Raw genomic sequence first — 20,446 nt, 5'->3', positions numbered from 1 at the left:
GACTGTCCCAGTTTGCTGCTACAAGGACTGCTTCAACCCATGGCACTCTGGCCTGGCTGAGAGCTAGTGTGGAGGGACCAGAGCTGGGAGGTGCGGATGAGCTTGGGAACTGCCAGCAGGGATTTTGAATGGAATGTTAAGGGGAGGGCTCCCTGAGTCTTGTCCCAGCCACATGGTGGTGGTCAGCAGGAACAAAGGTGAGGAAGCTGGAGTCCTGATGACCATATTTGAGCACCGATCAGATTCAGCTGGGGTATGAATGGAGCTCTGCTGGAGAGCCATTGTAAGCTGGTCCTCCTGGGAGCAGTGAGCCTGCAGTCAGGCACTCCCCCCTTGGTCGGGATGCCGTCCAAGCTAACTCCTCCAATAGGGAGATTGAGAGACCTCCCTTTAGTAGGGGAGTGATGTTGGTAGACCTTTACTTGAGTTTGAACACTAAATTTCATTTAGCCTCAATTTATTTGTTCTGTGCCATTTAAATTGGTGTAGTCGGCAGGATGGCACTAGAGGAATAGTTACAGGGGCACAGATGAGCCCCTTCTCCCGCAGGGGTGTAAAATGGGTGAAGAAGAAGTGGTTCGACCCACGAGCAGTCCTAGAGAGAATTGAGCAGTGCTGTGAAAATGGTGGAGGTGGTAAACAGAGCATGTGTGCCATCTCGGCACATGCGTGCTACAGGCACAGAACTATGATCATTATTTTCAGAGGTTAGGAAGGGGTGGTTTGAGAGAAGCAGTGGGAGGCAGACTGTTTAAAAGAAGAATTGAAACAGAGAAAGAGAGCTGAGTCAGTTCCAATTAGGAACAAAGAATTGAAATTATTCTGGCACGAGAAAAAAAGAGCCAAACAAACCCAAAACAGCGTTGTCCAAGTTCAGCAGTCAATTGTGGTCACAGGGAAGACTGGGATGAGGATATCTGGGGACATCCTAATGAGAGTAGTTCTGAAGAGGTGGAGGAGTTGGAGGAAAGGAATGTGTGACCTTTCACTAAACAGCAAGGCACAGGGGCCCGCAAGGCGGCAAACCCCTCAGCACAGCCTGCACACCTCCCTGCATGGGACCTCAACACAGTGTATACGCCTCCATGCTTCTTCCTCCTCAGCCTCTCCCTTATTGACCTGGGTTCCACGTCAAGCACCATCCCCAAATCCCTGGCCAATTCCTTTTGTAACACCAGGGCCATCTCCTACTCAGGATGTGCTGTCCAGGTCTTTCTCTTTGCCTTCTGGGCAGTAGCAGAGTACTGTCATTTTACCGTTATGGCCTGTGACTGCTACATTGCCATCTGCAAAGCCCTGCACTACGGGACCCTCCTGGGCAGCAGAGCTTGTGCCCACATGGCAGCAGCTGCCTGGGGCAATGCTCTGCTCGATTCTCTCCTTCACACTGTCAATACATTTTCACTACCACCGTGCCAGGCTAATGCTGTGCACCAACAGACTTCTGTGAAACGCCCAAGATTCTCAGGCTGTCTTGCTCAGACTTGTGCTACCCCAGGGAAGCTGAGCTTCTTGTGGTTACTGTGGTTTGCTTTTATTGGCTGTCCTATATGCAGATTTTCAGGGCCATGCTGAGGGTGTCTTCTGAACAGGGAGAGCACAAAGCCTTTTCTATGTGCCTCCCTCACCAGGCCGTGGCCACCTGGCCCTCAAATCCCTAGATCTGGTAATGACAGTTCTGGACGCAGTGGTGCCTGCAGAAGTGAGCCCCCTTATCTGTAGCGTGAGGAGCAAAGAGATAAAGGATACCCTAAGGAAAGAGGAAAGTATTCTAACACATACTATTTCAGCATCGTTAAGGTACACACAGACCTTGAAAGAAATCTAGGCTACCTGAGGAAAAGTCAGGACTATCTTTTGTGACAAGCTTTTTGTGAAAGCTTGGAAAATTCACTGCCGAGGTAAGGCTGGAGAGCTGGGACTGGCTGGAGTCAGAAGTAACTGCACTACTGGGAGATTGAAAGGTTAATAGGAAACCAGCTGACACTGAAAGGGAACCATTAGAGAGGTTAAGGGGCTTGATATTAGCTTAGCAGTTGCCTGGAGGAGCAAAAGCAGAGATTTCAGGAACATGGGAGAACAGTGTGCAGAAGGCTGTTTTTTCGTGGATGGAGAGCCCCCAGGTCTGCCCCTTAGATAAACTGGAAGAAGGTGGCTCTGTCATTCCTTGCCAGTCTTGCTCAGTCTCCTGTTTCCTCTTCTTCTTCCATTAGTCTCTTGAAGTCCCGTGGGGTTTGCTCTCCCTCCACTGTGTGGTCTAGTCTTAGTGTCTTCCTTGTGTTCTTTCTCCATCCTCTCACTGTCTTCTTAAAGGTCGTAATAATAAAATGATGCTCAGCATTCCCATGGCTCTTTCATTCCTCTACTGCGTGCCACTCTCCAGAGGCAGGGTTGGTGGGGATGGACAGTTTTATCTGCATTGCCCATAACCAGAAGTCAAAGCTTCAAAGAAAGAGAAAAAAACAAACAAAGAGTTGACAAAGATGAGATGACAGGTCTGTTCCCCAACTAGATGGACAATACTGGCACTGGTAAGGTCCTTAACTACCAGCAGACATTTTAAAAGACTTTTTAGCAAGAAGATGTTGGACATATTGCAGAGTACTGATGTAGCAAGATAGGAACTGCCGTGGATCCCTGGCATCTTGAAACCCAAAAGAGAGGTTGAAGATACTAAGGAGGGAACATTCAGCATGAGGAACACAGACCTAAAAGACGAAGGGCCATACTTTTGCTGCTCCTGTGTGGTGGGCTGAGCATTCAGCAGGCAGATGGTTAAAACACACCTCTTACAGGAAGACAACCGAAGAAAGGAGGATGTTCTGTAGCTCAGAGGTGCTGGATGTTCTCACAAAACCTTGTGCTGCAGAGAAGAGATAAGCTGTTCTCCCTTCCTGCACAGTGTAAGATGAGTAGCAAAGGATTTGGGATGGACTCACTGCACCTCTACAGTGCAAGCTCCCCAGCCATAACCTGGCCTGTCCCGTTTCCCCATGGTCACTGAGGTTGCTAACACAGTCTGTCCCCTGAGAGTCCCTGTACCTCGGAGCCAGGAGAGCTTTGTCACATAGCACCTCCAGCTGCTGCTTAGGACAGCACTGGGAGCATTGAACTGCTCCCTGCACCACCCTGAGGGATGTCGGGATGTGGCTGAGGGATACACAAACTGTGTTTGCACAAGGGCACTTGGTTGCAAGTCACTGGGCACTCCCAAGGCTGCAATCCAAGTCAGTAGGTAAAAGCCTTTCCTCTGTTTTCCAAGCTGTTTGAAAATCCACTCAGGTAGTGCCTCCAGAAGCCTCCAAGCACAGGCCATTAATGAGTAATCTGTTAAAATCACCTCCCTCCTGACCAACTACCTGCCAGTAACACTTCATTGCTATAGCTGGGTGTACTGAAACCCAAGAGATGTCCAAGAACTGCCTGCAGTAACCAAGTGCAAATCTTGTGGCCACCTCTTCCCTGTGTCAGGAAGCGTGTAAATACACTCACTGCCCAGCTTACAGCCTTCTCGGGCCGTTCCTGAGCTTTCCAAGCCAAACTGGTGCCTTGAGCTACAGCGACACCGTTCCCTTGTAAAAGGGAGCTGGAAGGGACTGCGAGATGCTCTTTGCCAAAGAGATGCCGCAGCAGCCAAGCAATTGCTGGTGCTAGAGCGGTGCCTACTGGCCGCTCATCAGAAGCTCTTGGAAATACTTCCACAGAGGACGAACTTACAGTCAAGTTCAGGAAAATATTCCCAGGGAAGAGCTGCATGTCCACACAGCTGCACACACGTTCATGCACATATACAGAACATAAACATTTGAACACACATAGAATCATAGAATGGTTTGGGTTGGAAGGGACCCTTAAAGCTCATCTAGTGCAAGCCCCTGAAATGAGCAGGGACATCTTTATCTGGATCAGGTTGCCCAGAAACCACATCCAGCCTGACCTTGAATGTCTCCGGGGATGGGGCATCCACCACCTCTCTGGGCAACAACCTGTGCGAGTATTTTATTTGCAGATATCATTAGTCTTCACCTAACAAGCCAAAGCACCACCTTGTACAGCTCATTTATAAACTACTCTTCTCCTGAATGCGCTGTTTCTCTCTCCAGCAGAAGGGGAGGGCAAGAGCACAGGGGACACCATCTTCTCTGCTGCGTAAACACATGGAGTTTCACCCAAACAGAATTTATACATGTCTTGCCATGCTGAAGCTGGTTTTGTGTTCCCTGTTTCCCCATGTGTGCAATGGAACATCTTGCTAGTACCTTGAAGCTGCAACTGGAGGTGAACAGAGCTCTATCTCAAGCACATGAAGGCCCCGAGACTATAGAAGTGTTACATTATAACTCAAAAATATCTGAAAGAAAGAGAAATTACTTCAAAGTACACCTCAGATTATACCTAAAAGAGAACGCGAGGGGGCTATGCAAAGTTACTGCAACAAAATCAAACTAAATGTTGAAGCTGGAACCATATACTAGCAGTGACAGCAATCTGCTGAAAGTACCAGTCTATTTTCAGAATGCATTAAGTACAGGGGGAATACCAAAAGATTGCGCAGAAAATCTTGAATTCAGCATTATCTTTCAGCTTTTGGTTTTGTCACAACAACGAAATTGTCACAATTTATTTGGCTCCAGAAATAGAGAACTGAAAACCAACCAGATGATGACTAATTATTAATATGGAGCCTATTACTAATGATTCGTGTTTCAATTCACCATGTACTTGTGTGATACCACAGTGATTAGAAAAAGCATATTAAATGAGTTGTTGCAGAGTTGGGCCAGAGGGCTCTCATATTTAATCAGCACTGTTGAGCAAAACTCATGGTTCAGAGCCAAAGGAAATAGTACCCAGCAGAGCAACACCACCCAGACACACAAAGCTTCAGGCTGCCACTCTACTACCAAGAGCTTCTCTCCTCCTTTTGAATCGTGGTCTTCTTGTCCCAGTTCGCTGGCTTGAGTGAAAGACACCACCACCACCACCAGGGACTTTCCTTAACTAGTTTAGTTAAATTAGTTATTTAGGTTAGCTTAACAGTCACTCCAAACTGAGAACTTGCAACTGGAAGTGAAACCTCTGAATATGTAATTCTCAACCAAAATTAGCAGGGAAATTCGTATCAATGGAAAGGCATGGCTCCTTTTTTGCCAGGACTACAAGATACAGCCTATTGCAGCAAAAGGCAAGCATTTCAAGAGATTATTCTGGGATGAATTTCCCCTTGGAGCCCTAAAAATCCACTGTTTTGCAGCACTGTACACAGAATTTCTGGTCCTTATTTGCACTTACCTCCAACTACCATTCATTGCTCAGTTCCCCTCAGTTCCATCTTCCTGGTCCAACTCTACACTCTCCTCTCCCTTCTCTTCCCCAGGAACCAAACAATAACCAAAAATGCATTCTTAAAGAGCACTGAATCCCCCAGTGAAGAGAAATGGCAAACAAGCATGACCAGATATGGCAAAGAAGAAAACACAGCCTAAATGGGAAAGAAACTTGAGATTTATAAGGCTAGGAATTAATTTTTCTAAGTAGAGAGGCACAGTTTGTCTCTCTAACTGCTAGGGAAAAAAAAAATGTCAAGTTTTGGGACTCTCAGGCCCATCCTCAGATATCCAACAGGGATAAAGCAGAAGGTGCATTATATAGTTTTGCCCTAAGTTTTATACTTGGGTTATATAAAACTTGACGAAGTAGAAACTTAAATACACCCTTGAGCATAGGATACACCGATTTCTGCTGTGACTGCACTAGATAAGGCACAGCGGCCCACATGGTGCCCCAGGGTCAAGTTTACTCACCACCTTTCAAGGAAGAAAGTCCCCTTGAAGTCAACCCTAAGGCAAAGTTCCTCAGAATTGCATTCATATGCTCATTAGAGCCCATAGAAACGATTCATGTCCTTGTACCTAGGCCACAGTTCATACTGCACCCAGAGACGCTGGAAGCACACAAGCTCACCTCCCCTTTACTGCTTCAGTGTTAGTGAATTAACCTGCTACTGCAGGTTGCAAGGCTGTGTTCTAGGAGCAGTGTGCCACATTGGGCATGCCATCAGCCCCTGGCTTTAAGGCATAGATACAAGTCTGCTCAGGAGACAACCATGCTGTCTGTTAGTGTTCTTCTTGTCTCCAGCTTTTACTGCTCCTGGAAGCCAGTCCTCACAGCTCTGCCTGCAAGGCTCCACATGAAGTTTTAGCTCTTGGGCACCAATGAAGTTTCTTTCAACTCACACAACTGCTTTCACACTGTAAGCTGCTAAAGATTGTTCCCAGCAGTTGCTCAGCCAATGATAAAGTGAGGACGGTGTAACTTTCCAACCAGCACAGCTAGATCCAGAACTGGGTGTTTGCAAACAACCAAAAGTTACCCTGTGCACATCAGCACAACACAAACCTGCCTTGACAACTGTCGTTTGAGTTTGATGCCCCAAATATATAACATCAATTCTACACCAGCACTTGAGCTCTGATCTCGTTCATTCTGGGGTTAATGAGGAGCAACATTCCTTGCAGGCACTGCTTCTGAAGGTTAAAGACAGTATAAAAAGGAGAGTAAGTAATCAGTTGGGGTGTGTCTTGTGACCACAAGTACTCAGCAGCAGCTTCTACTCACTCTCAGTTTCTGTTATTTCCAACAATCAGGTCTCACTATCAGCATGAGCTGGGACTCTGGGGTGTCGGAGGACAGGCTCACTTCTGGAATACAGTCAGCATTTTCTGGACTTAAGTTGCACACAAGACACAAGTAGCTGTTTGCATCTCAAGTGAGCCTCTACTCTTTGCTGTTGAAAGCTGCCTATTTTTACATTTGCTGCAAGGTAAAATCGGACACACATTTTTCACAGAAAAAGCATTTACTCTTCTTTAGTTACTGAGCAGAAGACATCTGAAGAGAGGGACATATGAACAGCACTGCAAATGCTGTTGCCAGAGCTGGCAGGAAGTCACATCAGTTTATTCTCCCAAATGTCTGCCTTCACATCCCAGTGTGGAAAAAAAAAATCTACCCATCACAAAACCCAAAGAAACAACAATGCCACAAGATCCCTAAGCTTCACCCTTGCTTTGAAAACTGCAAAGGACAAGAGGAAACAGCCCCAGGCTGCACCAGGGGAGGTTTAGATGGAGATTAGGAACAATTCCTTCCCCAGACGCTGGTCAGGCATTGGAAGAAGATGCCCAGGGCAGTGCAAGAGGCTGCCCAGGGCAGTGCTGGAGTCACCATCCCTGGAAGTGTTCACACACCGTGCAGATGAGGCCTTCAGTGACACAGGTTACTGGTGGCCTTGGCAGTGCTGGGGAACGGTTGGACTTGATGATCTTAAAGGTCTTTTACAACCAAGCTGATTTCATGATTCTATGAATACCTGTATTTCTACCAGTGGGTAGAAGTTTCTCACACACAGCAGATGTTGTGAGTTGTAGTTTAAGCCAGGCCGGTAAGTCAGAACCATGCAGCACCACGCGGCTCACACCTCCTCTTCCCCTTCTCCTCCAGGCAGAAACATTGAATGAATGGAAACCCCACAGGTTGAGATAAGAACATTTTAATAAATAACAAGGGAAGAGAATATAAAACTAAAAGGGGAAAGGAAAAACATCAATAAACACAAGTGATGCACAATACAATTGCTCACCACCCACTGATCGATACCCAACCCAACCTAAGCAGTGATTGTCCCTTCCAGGTGACTCCTCCAGTTTATATACCGGGCATGATGTGCTGTGCTATGGAGTACCCCTTTGGCTAGTTTGGGTCAGGTGTCCTGTCTCTGCTTCCTCCTGGCTTCTTGTGCCCCTCCTCACTGGAGGAGGGGTAAACATTACTGAACACACTGATGTTTTAGCTGTTGCTATCAGCATTATTCCCAGACTACAGTTGAAACACAGCACTGTACCACTTAGAGAAAAAAACCCACACCTGTACAGCTGAAACCAGGACACTGTGCAAAGGGAGTGGGTGAAAGCATGCAGTGAGACACTGTAGAGCCTGTAGTTTTTGTTCTTATGTCAGCCCGGGCTTTTCTACTTTGGATAAAGCTCCAAAATTCCATGAATCATGCTAAAAGATTTCCAGCAATGGTGGTTAATTAACCCAAATCACTTACTATTTTTGAAGGCTGTTGCTTTTTGATTTGGAAACAAAGTCAACGATATCAAGTGTCAAGGAATTTTCAAAACCACACCCTGTGTAAGACTTCTGCATGCCTTTTAGTTTTAAATTACACAGGAAGAATGATGCATACTAGAGGAACTGGTAGTTTCTGGGAGCAGTTTTAGCCAGTTCCTCCAAACAATCATTTTTTTCACCATTATTTTTCATATTAATAACAGAAAGCAAGCCTTTGTCCAAGCAGGAAAACAAGCTACAGGTTTACCCTTGCCACAATACACATCACAAAGGACATCTTTGTGTGGAAACTTCTTACAAAGAAGTAAACAGTATCATCCTGATAAATCCATTGAAGGTGCAGTGGAAAAAGAGTTGTGACTTAAATATACAAATAAATAAATCACTTCAAGTTAATGATTAGTTTTGGGGATCATTTACTAAATTTAAAGGTTAAGTAAGTGTAAGTATGTATTACAAAAAGATATAACAGGGGTTTTTTAGCTTATTTAATAAATATAGCTCCATCCCTGGCAGTATTCAAGGCTAGGTTGGATGGGGCTTGGAGCAACCTAGTCTAGTGTGAGGTGTCCCTGCCCATGGCAGGGGGTTGGAACTGGATGATTGAACTCTAACCATTCTGTGATTCTATATTATGTGTACATGTAATATATATCCAGCTCCAACCCCCCTTCCATAGGCAAGGACGCCTCACAGTAGACCACGTTGCCCAAGGCTCTGTCCAATCTGGCCTTGAGCACTACCAGAAATGGAGCATTTACCACTTCTTTGAGCAAGCCATTTCAGTATCTCACGCTCACAGTGAAGAACTTCTTCCTTATATCTAACCTGAACTTCCCCTGTTTAAGTTTGAACGCATCACCCCTCGTCCTGTTGCTACAGTCCCTGATGAAGAGTCCCTCTCTGGCATCTTACCAAACATGAGCCAGCAGTCTACCCTGACAGCAAAGGCAGCCAACAGCATCTTGGGCTGTATTAACATGGTATTCTTTTCTCTTTGGCTCTTTTTGAGCTTCAGTGTATGTATGACTTCAGTTTTCAAGTTTTCTTTCCAGTCACAAGCAGCCTAAAAACATATTGTTCTCTGTACAGCAATGGGTAGATTGACATACTTTTAGAATACTGTGAGCAGAAGCTAAGACAAAAAAAAAAAAGAACCTTAAAAGTGCAAAAAATATCAAAAGTTCTAGAAAAAAAACCCAGAGACGAGAAAAGGCATCTGGGTTTGCTGAAGGATCAAGTGTCCTTTTTCTGCCTGTAAACAAGTATTGACCCAACATTGCATAGAAAGCTAATTAGTTTTTGATTTATCTACACTCATGCAAGTGGACACGTCTTTGTTAGTTTCTAAATATGATAAAAAAGACCTTAGCTCTTACATTTTGTGTTAGTGTCATTGTCCCTTCTAAGAAAAGAAGAGCAGACACTCGAAACAGTTCAGCTGGTCTTCAAAGCATCCACTTAAAGGATGACTTCAGTGCTTCTAGGAAAACCTTCAAGAGAAAAGGTGGCAGCTCCTTCACTGTTGAATTCTACAGCTTCTCTTCCATTCTTCTTTGTTCCACAAAGCAATTACTTGCTTATGAATTAACAGCTGAAGCAAAAGAAAAGCACACAGGTAAATTATTATGTCTTCTCCTCTGGAAACTGAACTACTTATACATGAATACTGCAGGCTTTAAATACTAATAAAGTGTAAGATGAATTAAGACACTATCACATGATCCAAAGCAATCCAATTACAGCAGGTAGGCGACCCATGGTATCTGATAGCCACTAGGCATTTTACCCAGATTATCTGTATATGGTTAGACACATTTCCCTGCAACTGGAGCACATTAAGAACATTTATCCACTTACTGCCAGCCACCTGCTAAGCAGCTGGTAACATGTGAGGCTGTCCTGACTCCATGACTTTGGATCACTTCACTAGGCATTTAAGACACTGCTTTTATGCAAAGGTTCAAGTACAGTCTTAGTACCAGCTGTGTACCACCACACATGCATGTGATGCTGCTGTTATTTCTTCCACACACTAATGCCAGGTGCTTTTTGAGTTTTCTCTTTTAAGGACTCCAAATAAAGCTCTTATTTGACAAGCAAGGAAACTGAAAGTAAAGAGAAGTTACAGTCCAGGAAGCTAGAGCCCAGCAAGTTCAAGCCTATGTGCCCTACATGTCAACTTAACTCGCTGCATGCAACATGCATCAACCTCTAAGCAGGCTGATAACCAATAAAGCATACACAAGGCTCACTTACATCAGTGTGTCTGTCTTGGTGTACACAGAGAAACAATAAAAAAGGAACCAATTGGATGGGCCAAGGCAGCGTCATTCAGTCTTTGCTCCTGTTTTGATAGCACTACCCCTCCCTTCCGCTAGTCTCTAGCTGAGCATCACTCCAATCTAGGATAAGATGCCAGCAGGCAGTCTAGGAGAGCAGCATATGGTGACACATGGTACTCATCTCTGTAGATACTAAGAAAAAGAATTATGTCCCTAGTCTGGTTCTCACAAGGTTCCTGTATAGGCCTGAGGTATTTTTTATGATTTGTATCTTTAAAATCCAAGCAGATTCACTGCTTTACCTACGGTTGATTTATACCAGCTTGATGGCAGGACTGAAGAAGGTGATTGAGAAGCCAGCCTGGGGGGAAGCTGCTATTTGTTTGTGTCTATGCAGTGAGGGCCTGAATATGAAATTAGCATCCTCCTCATTTTATAGCTGTGGCAATAAATATCAGGTTTCACACTCCCTACAGAACATGCAAAATGTTCTGTCCCCACAGAGCTTGCAAACAGCACCAAAGAAAGCACAGTTACATGTGATGTCTTGACATTACATAATATAACCATTTCAGATGCTAAACCTAAGTGTGATGTAGGAGCACAGTTTGGACAAGTGTGTGCCTGTGCAAAGCAGCACATCACATAGGTCAGGAATAATTCGCTGACTTACATCATTTGGTCTTCAGTATTACCCACTGGCAACTAACAGGATTTGACTTGGATACCACAGCCTCCTCTCCAGCTCTACAGCCCTGTTTTAGGTCTGTTTCCTTATTTCCTGACAGTTTCATTGGCAGTTTCATCTGCATCACAGTCAGGTTTCTTATAATCAGTCCTTACCCGCTCCCACCCTTCCACTCATCCATGTTTTCTCACATTTGTAGATGATTGCTGGTCACCAGAGAGAGGAGATCAACACTTCCCCCTCCACTGCCCACTTTGAGCAAGGGCAAGACTCTGATGAGGACACCCTTTTCATTTTGCAAACAACAAAACCATTTTTTCCATCCATTCCTCTCTTCCCTCGCCAAGTTTATTTGCTATAGCTAACCTAATTTCACATCCCTCCAAAATTTTATTTCTTCACAGATGTTCTATTTGTCAAGTACTTTTAAAGTAGCTATGCTCTATGTAGAGCAGCCAGTACTGTCAAAGACTTCAGCTCTGGGAAATGAGCATGCTCAAAGTGCAGCAAATCTTTACAGTGCGAGAATGTAACAGCTTCATGCAACACATTTCATATGCACATCTCAGCCTGTCCTGCTATCCCTGCAACAGCCTCCCTCACCCCCCCAGCCCCTCCTGTCTCCTGCCCTTCCTTCTACCTTTGGTTCCACCACTGACCAGCATCCCACCCCTCCAGTATGTCAGCCCAGTGCTCTTCAAAGCCCTTCATGATCTGATTTAACCTATTAGTCTCACAGACAACTGCCCAGATTTTTCTGCTGGCTCAGTTTCCTGGTACCTGACTTAGCTCAACTGGCTCAGAGGGGTGTGATGGACATTACAGCTGTTCCAAAGAGCAAGACCTCCACTTTTAGCGATAGTAAGTAGCTAGATTGGCTCAAGCCATCCTACAAATTATAGTCTCTGTGGCACAATTTTCATCCATCTACAGGAAAGACAGAGCTCCCTAGAATAAGTAAAGCATGCTTGAGCTATGGTAAACTACAGCAAGCCTCTCAAACGTAGAAAAGTTGATTGCCATCATTAGATGGATTCAAAGTTCAGCAGCAGTTCTCAGTTATTACCTAATCTACATAAGCTTTGCAGACATACCAGCAATGAGAAAGTTTTATTACATATTTACCTACAGTTTTACATCTGAAAAATCTTATACAACTCCAGTGAAATTCTTTCCAAGCAGATCAATCTGCACTTCAACTATGTCCCTTGGGAATCAAGGGATTCACAATTATTGATGGCAGCTGATTTCACTTCATGCTGCCACTGAATCTGCTAGGCTGGGGAAACTACTTCTATCTCCACCACCTCACTGTCATGCAGACCAAAGTCTTCGAGATACAGCACTATGCTTTAACTATTCCAACTAGTAGCTTCCAACTAGTAACTATTCCAACTAGTAGGAGTTGAGCATAGCAAGTTGTTGGATCAGACTCAGCATAAGCTATTCAAGAGGCCTTGGTATAAGCCTGTCCCAGCAATAAATAGATCTTGTGGGCAAGTTTCATGCTGCTATCAAAAAAGGCAGTGAAAGAAAGTTGTGTAGGAATGGGAGAGGCCATAATACTTGGTAAATAGAAATACAGAGCAAAAGAAATACCTCGTCTGAAGGAGAAATATGCAAATATAAACTACATTTCCCAGTACACAAAGCCCAGTGTCTGAATACAAAAAAGTTCAGTATATTACTTCTTTCAAACCTACTGCCCTTGCCCAAGTTGCACTTGTTTCTTCTGCTGTGTTTACAATACATCCCAGAGTCGGAAACTTGCTAACATTCTACAGAAACTTGGTTCAGCAATCTTGAAGCATGTCGAGCTCCATTAGGAAGTACTATACATACCTCTTTTGTATAGAAATACTACTATTGCTGCAACTGCCATGCAAATAAAAGCTGCAATAAGACCATTTCTGCTTCTTTCATGATGGCTGCCTCCTTTAAACAAATAAAATAAGGATTGGTCAGTTAGAAAGTAACTGTGTGCTACATTACTTCAGAATAAATACAACCCTGAGTATGTTTATAGGTATTTCTTTTTTAAAAAGCAACCTCAAGAAATTAATGTACCAGAGTCAGTTATTAGCAAAACCCTACACCAGCTCTAGGAAAGTTAGACAGTAAGTTCCTTAGTACAGTGAAGGCACATCACCACTTGAAAGGCGGTGGCCATCCCATTTTTTGGCCTATGAAAGGCTGAGCCAGAAATCAGCCAAATGAAATTTCATCAAATATCTTCTATTGGGTTTGCACGGCAAGGTTTTGGTAGCAGGGAGGCTTCAGGGGTGGCTTCTCTAAGAACATGCCAGAAGCTGCCCTCACGTCAGAGCCAATGGCAGCTGGCTCCAAGATGGACCCACCACTGGCCAAAGCCAAGCCCATCACTGACAGTGGTAGCACTTCTGTTTAAGAAAGAGTAAAAACTGACATGCAACAGCAGACAGAGAGGAGTGAGAATGTGTGAGACAAACAACCCTGCAGACGCCAAGATCAGTGAAGGAGAAGGAAGGAGAGGAGGTGCTCCAGGCACTAGAGCAAAGACTCCCTTGCAGCCTATGGAGGTTCATGTGAAGCAGATATCCCCCTGCAGCCCATGGAGGTCCATGGTGGAGCAGATATCCCCCTGCAGCCCATGGAGGACCCCACACCAGAGAAGGGGGATGCCCAAAGCAGGTTGTGACCTGTGGGAAGTCTGCACTGGAACAGGCTCCTGGCAGGACCTGTGGCCCCATGGAAGGCACCCACACTGGAGCAGCCTGTTCCTGAAGGATGCACCCCATGGAAGGAACCCACACTGGAGCAGTTCATGAAGAACTGTAGCCCACAGGAAGGATCCAAGTTGGAGAAGTTCATGGAGGACTGACTCCCATGGGAGAGACCCCATGCTGGAGCAGGAGAAGAGTATGGGGTGGAAGGAGTGGCAGAGACAACACACAATGAGCTGACCACAACCCCCATTCCCATGTGCTGCTGAGGAAAGGAGGTAGAGAAATTGGGAGTTAAGTTGAGCCTGGGAAGAGGTGGGATGGGGAGAAAGATGGTTTAGATTTGTTCCTGTTTCTCATTAATTTAATTAATCAAAACAGGATAATTTTCCCCAAGTCAAGTCTGTTTTGCCCATGATTGTAACTGCTGAGTGATTTCCCTCTCCTTATCTCAATCCAAGAGGCTTTTGCCATATTTTGTTATAACACTCCCCATTGAGGAGTGGGAGTGATAGAGCAGCTTGAAGAGCACCTGCCAGCCAGCCAAGCTTAACCCAGCACATGCCTCACTTCTAACAAGTCTAACACACAATTCCAGTGAAGGAGGAAAAATTCTATACTGGTAAACCATAAAAATTACTTTTGCACTGAAGTGGAAAATCTTGCCAGCTAGGGACTGCCTTAAAAAAGAGCAAGCTGAGGCTGTCCCAAAGAAATAAGCAACCACAAAAAAACTCTTTTCTCCTTTTTTATATGTGTTTGTGAAGGAAGAAAATAATTATGCTGACTCATGCCCATGCTATGTGCATCTATCATCTACTATAATATGAGAAATTATTTTAACTAATGGCTGTTAGATGACTCACCTGAAATGACTGAAGAGTTTCGCTGCAATTCATGGAAAGCAATACAGCACAATAGTCATTAGCACTAATTAGACAAGATCAGAAGTTTTAGAAGAGATATTCTGTGTCTCTCTCTTTATTATTACTCATTTCAAGTCATAGCTGAAGGTTTTATTCTATCGTGGTCCCTGCAAAAAGTATCTTTTGGGGGGGATCAAACTGTCAACCTCATACCTTTCACCAACCTTAACCCCACTTCTAGCAGAAAAATAACCTCCGACTTCTCAGGAAGTTGAATTTAAAGACTAAAAAGCATCAGTCAAAATCTTACAGTCAAAGCCCATGCTGCTTCCCAACCTAGCCTCTCAGACTTACATATACAACCTGACCCATTCATTACCTTTTTCATCTGACAAGCATTCAGTCAAAGAGATTTCAGAGCTCTTTTCCGTTTGAGAGAATTTAATGAAGCACACAGCTTTCGTGGAAGCACCAACATCCTTCTTAGGGATGAAAACTTCTGGCACGTGATGAACAATTTGCGGTATGCTGTTCAACTTCCATGTGTAATTCAGTGGCTTTGGGAAATCTGCTGTACATTTCAGTACAAAGCTATCCCCACTGACATTGCAACTTGTTTCAGGTTTTGAAGGGGGAGCTAGAAAGAGGAAAAAACGCAAAAATCAGTCTATATTACTTTGGTTATAAACTGCCTTAAATTTTAGCACAGACAACAAAAGCAGCAGGAGGGTGCATAGATAAAAATGTATGTGTAAGGTGTGTGTGCACAGGCACATGTGTGAAAAAATCTATTTCTAAAAGCAGCCCTGTTCATGGTTCTTCTGTGCCTGGTTTGAGACTCCTCATGGTTCATTGTCAAGAGGATTAATACACACACTGGTCAAATATATTTCCTAAAGACTACTAGTAAAGCTGTGTAGATCTGCACAGCATAATACCACAGATATTTAACCATGTACAGTATGCCTGCAGGAACATCTTTAGTAGACATCTAATGCCTGGGATAACTTGGGTCAGCTTGCTCAAAGAGTTTGGTTATATACCTGAATGTACAGAGTGTGCCATCTACACCCATTCTAGAAGTCATTCCAAGGTGAGTAATGACAGGCACACGAATTAGATGCCACCTTTGGAAATTTTTTTAAAGTGCCTAAGCAACTTAATAGAGCCAAAAGAACAGCCTCCCTCTGTTTCCATTTGCTTCTCTGACAAATAAACAACCCCCTTTCTAGCCTTCTTAAAGTGAATAAAGTGGTGCAAGTTCTTTATGCAGTTCTTCCACTACTTACGTAGCACAGTAAGTGTGAAGGTTAAGAGAGAACTTTCTTTCTGAGTACTCAAGTACTCTAGTACGTATATGCCAGCATCACTGTTCTGCAAGTTAAATATAGTCAAGCAGCCATTCTCCTCATTAAGGAAGCTTCTGTTACGGAAAGAAGTAAAATACGTCGTCTTTTGTCCTTCCCATTCAGCCACTTTATCCTTGTTTTTTGTCCAAATTATCTCCTCTGGGTTTTTTCTTATATTTACTGGAAAAGAAAAATTTTCTCCCACAACGCCAAACAGGTCCCGGCAGCAGATGTTTGCTAGAGGGGAAAAAAAAAAAGGAGAAAAAAGTTACTTTAACAATTGTTTTATACACTATTGCTTGACTAATACTGTATGCACTACCAGATACATTCAAATTTAGGTTAGAAGCACAACACAATGTTGATAAATGAGGCATGTGTCAGTTAAGAATTACCCAAACCCAGCCTTTCTGCACAGTCATGTGAGAGGCACCACAAAGGGATCCAGTTTCCACATAATGGTCCCAGGTAGAATCACCGTCCAAACCTTCTTCCCTACCCTAAGCTCCTCTATCCTCAGTACTTTCCCTCTATTCACTTGAATTAGGCCTCCTGCCCATGGTCTGATGAAAAAGATGAAATTAAGAGTTGTTGTCGCCAGCAAAATCTATCTCAGCATCCTGTTGCAGAATGCCCAGACTGAAGATCCTGCTGAGCAAATAAACTGCAATTTTTCCAGCATGAGTATCCACAGAGTTAGTAAAAAGCACACTTCCAATACAAAGTTGCTACTCTGTTCAAACCATCTGCTCTGAAATCATGGGGACACTAGGGACTTCCCTTGGAAACCTCACTTCATCAATTTTGTGTTAAATAACTTCCCAACCAAGAGAAGGGCGCTGTCCAGAAACCTTTCCTGCTATGAGTTTTGAATCAATTGTATTCTGCTCAAAAGGCCTAGACATTCAATATAAACAAACAAACAACAAGAGAAAAGAAGAACAAGAAGAGATTTTTCCTAGTTTTTATTAAGAACAGCTACATGTGCTAAAAAATCTACTCATCTAACAGATGATACATTCTGCTGTGGGGAAGGGATACTGTAAACCATTAGCATCTCTGTGTCCCTCCTCTGGTTTTCAGCAACCACCTCCTACCTCTCCTACTTCTGAATGGCTCTAACACAGAAAATCACAGACTACTGCCATGGCAGACATGTCTGTGGACACTAACAAAAACATGGCAATACTGAGTTCAAGTTCAAGTTACACTTGCAATAAGGACTCGATTCTACTCCACTACTAAGTTGAAGGAAGGGCATGAGTATAAATACAGTAACTGCACGCAGTGAAAAAGAAATATTTCAGGAGCTTATTCTTCAAGACAATTGCTCCCAAGTGACAGCTACTATTTTGGGTTTGCTTTGCTTTTGTGTTTTTGGGGGATGTTTATTCCTAAATGGCATTAAGTCAAGAACTCATCAATCCCTGTATCATTCTGTGCTTCCCTCCCTTCTCATGCCATCTTCATACGAAAACTTACTACTGTTCATAAAATCAGTGTGGATACTACAGCTTTATTGCACCAGAACAAGTCACTTCACTGTGTATGAGTCCAGAAAACAAACTGTAGCCCATCTCACTCCTCATCCTAACTCCCTTCCACAGGAAAGCAGCCAGGAGGTCAGCAAGGCCAGTCATTACGATTAGGTTTCCCATGGGCAAAGAGCAGTGCTTGCCAGCATACTAGAACATTCTGCTCTTTGGCCTGGTGCCACATCACAGAAACTGTCTCAGACAGAGAATGAAGGCAAGCAATGAGAAATACACTTCCGTGTGCTCAGGTAGAGAACTCCACACACAGAAGGTCTCATCCGGGCCTTACTTCTTATGGACTTATACAACCTGTTTGCAGCGAGTACTGTTCTCATGCCATTACAGTTTCTACTTTTGTTGTCTGCACTTACACAGCAGCCTTTTCCAGGCACAGGAACTGGAAAAGTAAAGAGGAGAGAGGGCTCAGCTATCACTCCCACATCTTTTCATGACAACTCTGCTGACTTTGTCTTCTGTCCTGCTCAGATAGATTTCAACATTCCACTTGTTCCTGCTGTTCCAGTATGAGTATGTCTTTCCACTCATCTCAATTAGCAATTTCCAGAAAAGAACAGAACCAAGGATCTCCAAACATTTGTCTTCGGAGACCACAAGGCAGCAGGATGCTGTGCAAAATGAAACACTGTTTTGATGTGATGAAGCTTGGTGTCTCATTAGAGATTTGTTTCAAAAAGACAACGTCTACAACTGCATTTTCCTCAAGAAGTCCTTTCTCACTGCCCAGGGACCTATAGTGTTCCTAGCATGGATAAAAACTCCCTGCTCTACCAACTGTGAAACTCTGCCTCTCATTAACTTCAGCTCACAGACCCACAGCCAAGCTGAGGTGGCTTAATGTAGCAAGCCACAGTGGCTGTTGACAACAGCAAGGTAATGCAATTCCCTTCCGGAAAGAAAGCAGCCATTTTCCAGATACTAAAAATATAAGCAAGGAGAGCCATCACTGCTCAGCCCACCACTAATAACTTCCTAAGCCTGAGTGGGTACCGGTGCATGTTAACTCTCCTTATCTTTGCTCTCAAAAGTCAGTCATAAAAGTTAGGCTGGAGTTACAAGAGCAAGATTGTTTCTTCTTCAAGCCCAAAAATGAGACTGGAAGAAAGCAGAGCTAAAAAGAAAACACATTTTCCCACCACAGCTGCTGCTTGGTGTGGGGGATCGCTGTCCTCTTCAGTTCACTCTTGTTTTGTTGGCTGGTGAAAAAATGGCATGGCAGCAAGGAGCTGAAGAGTTCCTGACCAAGGACACTCAGGGTTCCCAGGAGTAAGACAGGATAAACGTCATCTCCTCCCCTCTAAAACCAGGGATCAGACACTCCCTTCCCTGCTATGCTGCTCTAATGAAAGTCTGAACAAACCCCTCACTCAATGCTGACAGCTTCCTTTTTTTCACGGAAATGATGCATAAGGTCTCCACCACTGTTTCAGCTTCTAAAGAAAGCAAGTGTCATCACGTACTTCCTAAATTTCCCAGGGATTTTCCCCCTCTTTTCTACTTCATTTTATAAGGGGACAGATTTCCCATTCCACAGCAGTTAACTTCTCTGCTGGACGAGCACCTTTAACCACACTTGTCAACTCTCAAGATCAAAGAAGCCTGTGCATTCAATCCGGAGATGATCCTGGCTTTCCAAGGACTAAGACCATTAATTACATTAAGCTAAGAAACTCTCAAGTAACATTTTTCACTCTGTGTCCATCCTGTAGTGTTAAATATCAATGGAAAACCATGCCTATTTGTTTCTTTTTGGTATTAATATGATATAACAGCCACAGCTCTGGAGACAAAGATTTATCAGGAGTTTTTAAGCAGGCAGGAAAAGATTTTTTTTTCCCTTTTGGGAGAAACTGGACAGGGCTTTGAGCACCTTGGTCAAGTGGACGGTATCCCTACCCACGGCATGGAGGTTGGAACTAGATGAGCTTTAAGGTTCTTTCCAACCCAAATATTCAGTGATCCTATTAAATTCAGGACTTCCTCTTTATTTAGGAAGATTCGAGAGTAAGATAACAAGACAACACAATCAGGTGCCAGCTTTATACAGCTGATGACTAATCTTTCAATTCATACCATTTAAAACTATGTTTAGCATTTCTATTAGCAACCTACTGAACTAACCACATTCTACAAGCAACCCGAATTTGTGAGAAGTCCAGATTTTTCCCCATTCATCAAAAAGGCACTGGAGCTGCCCTAAGGTCTCCCCGCAGCCTTCCCTTCCCCAGGCTGAAAAAGCCCAGCTCCCAGCTTTCCTCACAGGAGAGGCGCTCCATCCCCCTGTTCATTACGCAACTCCAGTGCATGCGAAAGGAACTGGCTCTGCCAACTACCCCCATTCAAACGGACTGGAAGGGAGCAGGAATCGCCCTTCGGCGCCGCGCTCCCAACGCCGGAGCCCACCGCAGCTGCTAAGCCGCCGCTCCCGGGGAGGCACAAGCCGCCCGGAGGGTCGGTAACGGGCGCAGAGCTCTTCCGCAGGGCGGCCGCTAACACTCACTGCCCGCCCCGACCCCGGTGAGGGGAGCCGGGCGGCAGGGAAGGAGGGAGGAGAAAACGCGGAGGGCTCAGGAAGGGTCCGCCACGCCGTCCCCCTTAAGACTTACCTAGGAAGTCCAGGAAGACCAGGAGCCGCAGCAGCAGCGGCGGCGGCGCCCGCCGCCGCATGGTCTGCTATGGTGTGGCCTGTCCTGGTCTGACCACGCCGCCCGGCCGGCTGCTCGTTCGCCCTGCTCTCCCTCGCTGCCTCACTCACAAGTGCCGCTCACCCTCACACCGCGCAAGAAAACGTCAGGAAAGGTGGAGATAGCTCGGCCGGCCGGCCCGCCCTCTCCCTCCCCTTTCTCCTTCTCTCCCTATCCCCTGCT

At 44.7% G+C, this 20,446-nt stretch overlaps 1 protein-coding gene across 3 annotated transcripts; it reads right to left on the bottom strand.

Moving 5' to 3' along the window:
• Positions 1-7,536: 7,536 nt before the first annotated feature.
• LOC115601626 (lymphocyte function-associated antigen 3-like) lies at positions 7,537-20,345 on the bottom strand. 3 transcript variants are annotated; one of them, XM_030471907.1, is made up of 5 exons: positions 20,186-20,345; positions 15,967-16,263; positions 15,057-15,314; positions 12,952-13,044; positions 7,537-9,730 (listed from the first exon to the last, which is right to left on the bottom strand). In XM_030471907.1, the coding sequence occupies exons 1-5, from the start codon at positions 20,244-20,246 to the stop codon at positions 9,717-9,719; spliced, it is 723 nt and encodes a 240-aa protein (XP_030327767.1). In that variant the 5' UTR covers positions 20,247-20,345; the 3' UTR covers positions 7,537-9,716. The 3 variants fall into 3 exon arrangements, with proteins under 3 accessions (XP_030327767.1, XP_030327769.1, XP_030327768.1); XM_030471909.2 differs by lacking the exon at positions 12,952-13,044 and having other exon boundaries at positions 8,710-9,730; XM_030471908.1 differs by lacking the exons at positions 7,537-9,730; positions 12,952-13,044 and adding an exon at positions 14,629-14,699.
• Between the last annotated feature and the right edge of the window lie 101 nt (positions 20,346-20,446).

Source organism: Strigops habroptila, chromosome 2, assembly GCF_004027225.2.
Source record: "Strigops habroptila isolate Jane chromosome 2, bStrHab1.2.pri, whole genome shotgun sequence".
Lineage (NCBI taxonomy): Eukaryota > Metazoa > Chordata > Aves > Psittaciformes > Psittacidae > Strigops > Strigops habroptila.
The sequence above is the reverse complement of the archived record's forward strand: the minus strand, read 5'-3'. Positions and strand labels throughout refer to the sequence as shown.

Excerpts from the sequence above, each read along its gene's own strand:
- LOC115601626 (XM_030471907.1), bottom strand. The coding sequence starts at position 20,246 with ATGCGGCGGCGGGCGCCGCCGCCGCTGCTGCTGCGGCTCCTGGTCTTC. Across the intron at positions 15,315-15,966 it reads CTTCACACTTACTGTGCTAC|CTCCCCCTTCAAAACCTGAA; the intron begins GTAAGTAGTGGA and ends TCCTCTTTCTAG. Across the intron at positions 13,045-15,056 it reads ATGCTTGTCAGATGAAAAAG|GAGGCAGCCATCATGAAAGA; the intron begins GTAATGAATGGG and ends ATTTGTTTAAAG.